Below are 8,503 nucleotides of genomic sequence, written 5' to 3' on the forward strand. Positions count from 1 at the left end.
CCGCTCTATTCTGCTATGGTCAGGCCTCACCTGGAGTCCTGTGTCCAGTTTTGGGCACCACATTTGAGGAAGGATGTTGACAAGCTCGAGCGTGTCCAGAAGAGGGCAACCAGGATGGTGAGAGGGTTGGAATCCAAGTCTTACAGGGAAAGGCTGAAAGAGTTGGGTCTGTTTAGCCTGGGAAAGAGAAGGCTTAGAGGGGACATGATTGCAGTCTTGAAGTATCTGAAGGGCTGTCATGTAGAAGATGGAGCAGATCTATTCTCTCTTGCTCCGGATTGCAAGACTAGATCTAATGGGTGGGAATTACAAGGGAGTCGATACCGGCTAAATATCAGGAGAAACTTCCTAACTTTTGGGAGGTGGTGGGTGCTCCTTCACTGGACGTTTTCAAGCGGAGGCTGGATGACCATCTCTCGGGTATGTTGTAGGGCTATCTTTTGGGCTATGCTCCTGCAGAGTGCAGGGGGTTGGACTAGATGACCTTGTAAGGTTGCTTCCAACTCTAACATTCTATGATTCTATGAGTGTTGAAGAAAGCTAATGCAATCTTAGGATGCATTCAGAGAAGCATTGTGTCCAGATCACGGGAGGTGGTAGTTCCGCTCTATTCTGCTATGGTCAGGCCTCACCTGGAGTCCTGTGTCCAGTTTTGGGCACCACATTTGAGGAAGGACGTTGACAAGCTCGAGCGTGTCCTGAAGAGGGCAACCAGGATGGCGAGAGGGTTGGAATCCAAGTCTTACGAGGAAAGGCCGAGAGAGTTGGGTGTGTTTAGCCTGGGAAAGAGAAGGCTTAGAGGGGACATGATTGCAGTCTTCAAATATCTGAAGGGCCGTCATGTAGAAGATGGAGCGGATCTACTCTCTCTTGCTTCGGATTGCAAGATGAGATCTAATGGGTGGACATTACAAGGGAGTCGTTACCGGCTAAAGATCAGGAGAAACTTCCTGTCTGCAAGAGTGGTTGAGCCGTGGAACAGTCTGCCTCGGGAGGTGGTGGAGGCTCCTTGGCTGGACGTTTTCAAGCGGAGGCTGGACGACCCTCTTTCGAGGATGTTGCAGGGCTCTCTTTCGGCTGTGCTCCTGCAGAGTGCAGGGGGTTGGACTAGATGACCTGCAAGGTCCCTTCCCACTCTGACATTCCGTGATTTATGTCGCCTGGAGATCAGGTGTAATCCCAGGAATTCTCCAGCCACCACCTGGAAGTTGGCAACAGTACTTAATGCACACAAGCCCTGAGGCCCACGGGTCTCCCCCCCCCCACCTCGCAACATACAAAGCCAAACTCATGTTTTCCTGCCCCATTCCCATGAGGGACCTCGATCCCGGGGGCAGAAGGCTGTGCCTGCCGCCCCATCTGCTCACCCCAGCCACAGGGTCAGAGTTACTAGCAACCAGTGTTCCCTCTAAGCTGAGTTATTGTGAGCCAGCTCACAGCTTTTTAGCCTCTGGCTCACAGTTTTTTTGTCTTCGCTCAGGGAGGAGGGCTCCAGAGCAAACTAATCTATGCAGCAGCCCAATCGCTCACTCACCACTTTATTGCCAGTAGTAGCTCACAAAGTAGAATTTTTGCTCACAAGGCTCCACAGCTTAGAGGGAGCATGGCTAGCAGCAAAGACCACAACTTGAATAGGAGGGGTCTTTCCAATGAGCTGCGGTGGCTCAAGTGGTTAAGACGCTGAACTGCAGGCTGTGGAAGGTCAGTAGTTCAGCAGTTCAAGACCCGGGTTGCCGCATGACGGAGTGAGCGCCCATCTCTAGTTCCAGCTCCTGCCAACCTAGCAGTTCGAAAGCAAGAAATTGCAAGTAGATAAATAGGCACCAGCAGCTGTGGTGGCTCAAGTGGTTAAGACGCTGAACTGCAGGCTGTGGAAGGTCAGTAGTTCAGCAGTTCAAGACCCGGGTTGCCGCATGACGGAGTGAGCGCCCATCTCTAGTTCCAGCTCCTGCCAACCTAGCAGTTCGAAAGCAAGAAATTGCAAGTAGATAAATAGGCACCAGCAGCTGTGGTGGCTCAAGTGGTTAAGACGCTGAACTGCAGGCTGTGGAAGGTCAGTAGTTCAGCAGTTCAAGACCCGGGTTGCCGCATGACGGAGTGAGCGCCCATCTCTAGTTCCAGCTCCTGCCAACCTAGCAGTTCGAAAGCAAGTAGATAAATAGGTACCACTTCGGTGGGAAGGTAACAGCGTTCCGTGCACCTTGGTGTTTAGTCATGCCGGCCACATGACCTCGGAAACGTCTTCGGACAGCGCTGGCTCTTCGGCTTGGAATCGGAGATGAGCACCACAACCCTAGAGACGGATTCAACTGGCTTTCGAGCAAGGGAACCTTTACCTTTACCTTCCAATGAGATGTGCAGAGGGATCACGCGTTTGAAGGAGACGGTCGGAAATATGGCCTCTTTTTATTCTGCTTCCCAACATAGGGTCACCCTATCCCCGGGGGCAGGCAGGCGCGATGCAAACCTCCAGCCACCGCCCGGGAGTCGGCAAACCTACTCAACACGCGCAAGGCAAGAGATGCACGCGGGTCTTCTCCCGGCTTCTCCGGGGCGGGACCAATGTTCCCTCTAAGCTGTGGAGTCTTGTGAGCGAAAACTCTACGTTGTGAGCTACTGGCAATAAAGTTGTGAGCGGGCGATTTGGCTACTGCATAAATTAGTTTGCTCTGGAGCCCTCCTTCCTGAGCGAAGGCAAAAAATGTGTGAGCTGGAGGCTAACAAACTGTGAACTGGCTCACACTAACTCAGCTTAGAGGAAACACTGGGCGGGACCCCTCGCTGGCACTTGGCAGCGCCCCGCAAACGCCTTGCCGAGGAAGGGACGCGCGGTCTCGGCAGGCGGTGATGCTGGGCATCCCTCCCCGGGGGCAGGCGCCCAATGCCCGGGCCGTCAGGAGGAGCCCGGGCGAGACGCGCAACCCCAACAGCTCCGCTTCCTTTTTTTTGATTGCGCTCGCCGAGAGCATTTACGGCCCCGCCTTCCCTCGCGGCGGAGCGTTGGCGCGCGCTTCTAAGCGGCGGTTTACGGTCGCGTGGCACCGGCGCGCGGGTGTTTGCTTTACGGCGCCGCGCCTCGGGCCGCCCTGCTTTACGGCGTTTTTGCGGCGGTCCGGTAGGAAGTTGCGCGCAGGAACCGGCCATGGACGTGGGAGAGCTGCTCAGTTACCAGGTGGGAACCCCCCCCCCCCGGCCTCCCTGGCCATAGAAATAACAATGCAAAGAAAGTGTTCCGTGATCTGAAAGTGTCCGAAAGGCAGGCGTGGCAGGGGGTCGGGGCGTGCAGCCGCCCTGGAGTCCTACATGGGCAGGGCTCCCCCTAAGCCGAGTGAAGTGTGAGCCGGCTCTTTAGCCTCCGGCGCGCGCGTCTCAGTCTCAGCTCCGGAGCAGACTTTATGTGCATATTGTTTCTATGCGAATTTTTTTTTATAGTACTGCATCTACGCATCTGTGCCTTATTGTATTTTTAACTCGTTGCAGGCCGCCTTGAGGCCGCCTGTGCGGGCAAGGCGGGATAGAGAATCGGAAAATCAGAAATAAATAAATAAGTGATGTATGCAGCAGCCCCAAATCGCTGGCTCACAGGTTTAATGCCAGCAGTTTTCCCCAAGGCCCTGGTCGCACGGGCCAGATAACGCGGTGGTGGTGGGGGGAGGTGTGGCTGTTGGCCCCGGAGCAAAATAAAGCGTGGTAGTCCGATCACACAGTCCCCGGAGTCTCCGCGCTTCGGCCATTAGCTGGCGATCACACGGTGATGCTTCAGCCTGGCAAAGAAGCGGCGCGGCGCGATCACACAAGCGTCTCGCATTTGTGTGCGCATGCGCAGTTCCGCAGAGCAGCACTGCTTTCAGTTTCGTGGCATCATGCCCCCAAACCCCCCCCTCCTTAGGCCCCACCTCCAAAATCTCCAGGTATTTCCCAGCCCGGAGCTGGCAGGCCTAGAGCAGGGACGCACACGAGAGCCAGTGTGGTGTCGTGGTTAGGAGCACAGACTCTAATCTGGGAGAACCGGGTTTGGTTCCCCATGCCTCCACTTGCAGCTGCCGGTGTGACCTTGGGTCAGTCACAAGTTCTCTCAGAGCTGTTCTCTCAAGGGCAGTCCTCGAAAGGGCTCTCTCGGCCCCACCTGCCTCACAGGGTGTCTGTTGTGGGGAGAGGAAGGGAAAGGAGATTGTAAGGTGCTCTGAGACTGCTTTGGGTAGCGGAGGCTGGGGTATGAATCCAGTCTTCCTCTTCTTCTCACTGATCACAGATTTTGTTAGTCTTTAAGGTATGCTAGACTCTGGCTCTTTTCTCCTGGGACCATCTGTGACACTTGGAACCTCACTTCCGCCCAAGAAGCTCGGGTGGGCGCCTTTCGTAGCTCTTCCTCCCTCCACTTTTTCTTTACAACAGCTCTGTGGGGCAGGCAGGGTTGAAGAAGAAGAAGAGATTGGATTTATACCCCGCCTTTCCCTCGGAGTTTCAGAGTGGCTCACAATCTCCTTTCCCTCTCCCCACAAGAGACACCCTGTGAAGCAGGTAGGACTGAGAGAGCTCTGAGGGAATTGTGACTGTCTCAAGGTCACCCAACTGGCTGTATGTGGAGGAAGAAGAATAGTTGGTTCTTATACCTTGCTTTTCTCTATCTGAAGGAGTCTCAAAGTGGCTTACAGCCGCCTTCCCTTCCTCTCCCCCCAACAAGCACCTTGTGAGGCAGGTGGGGCTTAGAGAGGTCTGAGAGAGCTGTGACTGACCCAAGGTCACCCAGCTGGCTTCATGAGGAGGAGGAGTGGGAAATCAAACTTCCCCGTTCCCTAAATCAGAGTCAGCCACTCTTAACTACTATACCAAGCAGGCTATTTAGCCGGTAACAACTCCCTTGTAATCTCCACCCATTAGATCTAGTCTTGCAATCCAGAGCAAGAGAGAATAGATCCGCTCCATCTTCTACATGGCAGCCCTTCAGATACACCAGTCTGGTGTGGTGGTTAAGGGGGCGGACTCTAATCTGGGAGAACCGGGTTTGATTCCCCACTCCTCCACTCGCACCTGCTGATGTGACCTTGGGTCAGTCACAAGCTCTGGCACAGTGCTGTCCTTGAAAAAGAGCAGTTTCTGTCAAGAGCTCTCTCAGCCCCACCCACCTCACAGGGTGCCTGTTGTGGGGAGGGGAAGGGAAAGGAGATTGTAAGCCGCTCTGAGACTCCAAGTGAAGGACGGGGTATAAATCCAATCCCCTCCTCCTTCTCATCCTCCTCCTAAGAACATAAGAGACGCCAATGTTGGATCAGGCCAAAGGCCCATCCAGTCCAACACTCTGTGTCACACAGTGGCCAGAAATACCAGGTGCCATCAGGCACCGTTAGGGATGTTCTGTCCCTTCGATGCAGCCCGTGCCTAATATACTGTTGAGTCGGGCATCCTTATTCCAACCATTCCTGAGCCCATAAAACGTTAACGAAGAATGTCCTATGAAACCAAGTTTTTAACGAGCCGTTATTCGAAGACACTGAAAGGCTGGACAACACATCCAATTACCATGTCAGATTACACAGGGAAGCCATTGAAATTCATAAATATAAACACAATTTCAACAGGAAAGGAGAGAGTTTAAAAATAGGAGGTTTTAAGAACCGTTTGTTGCATGTTTTTTTGAAAACCACTCTATTCAGAAGGCAGGCGAGCTTCTGCCTATGTCCTTGTACGATGGAACACTTCTTGATAATGGATGTCCTTGGAAGCTTCGTTGAATGCTTCGTGCAGGGTTCCACAGTGCTTTTGAGTCGGCAGATGTGTTGTTGGAAGGTTGAGAGATGGTATTAGGTGCCGTCCAGCGTTCCCTCTAAGCTGAGTGAGTGTGAGCTAGCACAGTTTTTTTAGCCTCTGGCTCGCACATTTTTGTCTCCGCTCAGGAAGGAAGGGCTACAGAGCAAACTAATTTATGCAGTAGCCAAATCACTTGCTCACAACTTTAATGCCGGTAGCTCACAAAGTAGAATTTTTGCTCAGAAGACTCCACAGCTTAGAGGGAGCATTGGTGCCGTCACAAAATGGCCGCCGCGGGAGTGAGGCCAGTCGGTTCCACAACCTGTTGAGATTCCCAGCCAGGCCTCTCTTCGCGATGGAGATGGCCAGGGGTCATTTTGTAGAAAAAGTGGTGCAGGAGCTCATTAGCATAACTCATTAGCATAATTTGTTTGCATAGGCCACACCCCCTGACATCACCGGAAGTGTATCAGAAGGCAACACCCACCGCTCAGGCTCCACTGGACTGTTTTGGATTGCTAGCTATTGGGGGAGGGGGGGGACACATGCAGATCTGTCCTCGCAAAGGAGGGAGAGCTTGTACCTGAATAAACCTTGGTCTTAAAGGTGCCACTGGACTGTTTTAGATTGCTAGCTATTGGGGGGGGGGAGAACGTGCAGATCTGCCCTCACGGAAGAGGGAGAGCTTGTACCTGAATAAAACTTGGTCTTAAAGGTGCCACTGGACTGTTTTGGCTGGGGGGCCAGGGGGGGGGCTCTGCAACTTATCTGGCTGCTTCTTGCTCTGACTGAGGGCTGCTGGGAGCAGGGGGTGGGGCTTGTTGCATGTGCCCGCCCCCTGGGCTCTTTACTGCCGGAGCTCCGCGCCTGTGCGCTTCTGCAGGAAATGACCCCTGGAGATGGCTGCCTCTGAATGGGCAGCATTGTGTGTAAAAGGGCTGGGCTCCTCCTGCACCGAGGAGGTGGAGAAGAACCAGGATTAGTTCTTTGACTGGGGTGCAAAATGCTGTTTCTTTGCTCGCTCCATGTGCATCTGCAGGGAGAGTCTTCCAGGCCAGGGACCTTAGAGAGGTCGTGTCTGCGGTTAAGACGAGCCTTTGTAATTGTGACACACACACCCGGGGGGGGGGGGGGGGGGGGGGTTTTACCCGGGGGGGGGGGGGGGGAGTCGGTGTTTTTCTGGTCAGTTTGTAGGAGGCAATGCAAAAGCTCTTTATTATTTTTTCCCTGGTGTAAATTAGGTCCTTTAGATGTCATATGTCCGGGCTGGGTGGGGGTGTTAGATTTCATGCATTAAGCAGGGAGTTGGGCTAGCTGTCTTACAAGGCTCATTCCAGCTTTAGGAGTCTACGGTATTCTTTCCCAAGATCCAGAAGGAGAGCCAGTTTGGTGTAGTGGTTAAGCACACAGACGCTAATCTGGGAGAACCGGGTTTGATTCCCCCACTCCTCCACTTGCACCTGGCTGGATGACCTTGGGCAAGCCTTGAAAAAGATCACTTTCTGTCAAGACCTCTCTCGGCCCCACCTACCTCACAGGGTGTCTGTTGTGGGAAGGGGGAGGGGAAGGAGATTGTAAGCTGCTCTGAGACATCTTTGGGTAGTGAAGGGCGGGGTATCAATCCAATCTCCTCCTCCGCCTCCTCCTCTTCTTCTTTGGTGTCGTGGTTAAGTGCGCGGACTCTAATCTGGGAGAACGGGTTTTGATTCCCCACTCCTCCACTTGCACCTGCTGGGTGACCTTGGGCAAGCCATAGTTCTGGCATAGCTGTTCTTGAAAAAGAGCAGTTTCCGTCAGAGCTCTCTCCGCCCCGCCTACCTCACAGGCAATGTTCCTTCTAAGCTGTGGAGTCTTGTGAGCAAAAATTCTACTTTGTGAGCCACTGGCATTAAAGTTCTGAACGAGCGATTTGGCTGCTGCATCAATTAGTTTGCTCTGGAGCCACCCTCCCTGAGCTAAGATAAAAATGTGTGAGCCAGAGGCTAGCTCACACTAACTCAGCTTAGAAGGAACACTGCTCACAGGGTGTTGTGGGGAGAGGGAAAGGAGTTTGTAAGCTGCTCTGAGACTCTGAAGTTCCTTCCTTCCTTCCTTCCTTCCTTCCTTCCCCACTGTTCTCCCCAGTGGAGAGCCAAAGCGGCTTACGTCATTTCTCCTCCCCTCCACTTTACCCTCACAACAACCCTGTGAGGTAGCTTAGGCTGAGCGAGCGTGGCTAGCCCAAGAGCAACCAGCCAGCCTCCGTGGCACACGTAGGAGTGCAGGGCCAGGTTTCCCAAATCCTTGCACGACCCTCTTCATCACCACCACCACCACCCCGGCTTGGCGGTGCCAAGAAGCCCTTGGGTGGGCACCCCGCCACCTCTGGCCCCCACATCGGGGAATCCCTGGCTCAGGGCAGAATTCTGTTGGCAGCCGTAGGGTAGGAAATTGACAAATCAAAGCAATTTCAAAGCTGCAGTTTAAATGACTTGAGGAATCACCGATGTAAATCAAAAACTCCTATTTATTATTTAGATGTTTCCTTTAAAGGGGCGTACTAATTGGTTGCTGTAGCCATAAAAAATATTGATTTAGAACAGAATGGTCTTCATGCGACCTCGGGGGGTATGCTTCCTGACATATTTGATTAGATATGCGTACTATTTCTGAAGATGGTAACGTATTAAATGGCTTATTTTTAGATATATTGATGCTCAGTCACCCAGATGGGGTCTCTCTCACATCCTGCAGGCTAATTGTCATTCCCCCCCCC

General features: G+C 53.1%; 1 protein-coding gene across 1 annotated transcript in view; it reads left to right on the plus strand.

Annotated features, from left to right (window-relative positions):
- The first annotated feature begins 3,104 nt into the window (after positions 1 to 3,104).
- CTNNBL1 (catenin beta like 1) overlaps positions 3,105 to 8,503 on the plus strand; it is a 183,034-nt gene continuing 177,635 nt past the window's right edge. The window contains exon 1 of the mRNA XM_015422778.1: positions 3,105 to 3,172. Within this exon, the coding sequence (XP_015278264.1) occupies positions 3,143 to 3,172 (30 nt within the window). The 5' untranslated portion in view covers positions 3,105 to 3,142. The remainder of the gene's footprint in view (positions 3,173 to 8,503) is intronic.

This window comes from Gekko japonicus, unplaced genomic scaffold, assembly GCF_001447785.1.
Source record: "Gekko japonicus isolate JY-2015 unplaced genomic scaffold, Gekko_japonicus_V1.1 scaffold1179, whole genome shotgun sequence".
Taxonomy (NCBI): domain Eukaryota; kingdom Metazoa; phylum Chordata; class Lepidosauria; order Squamata; family Gekkonidae; genus Gekko; species Gekko japonicus.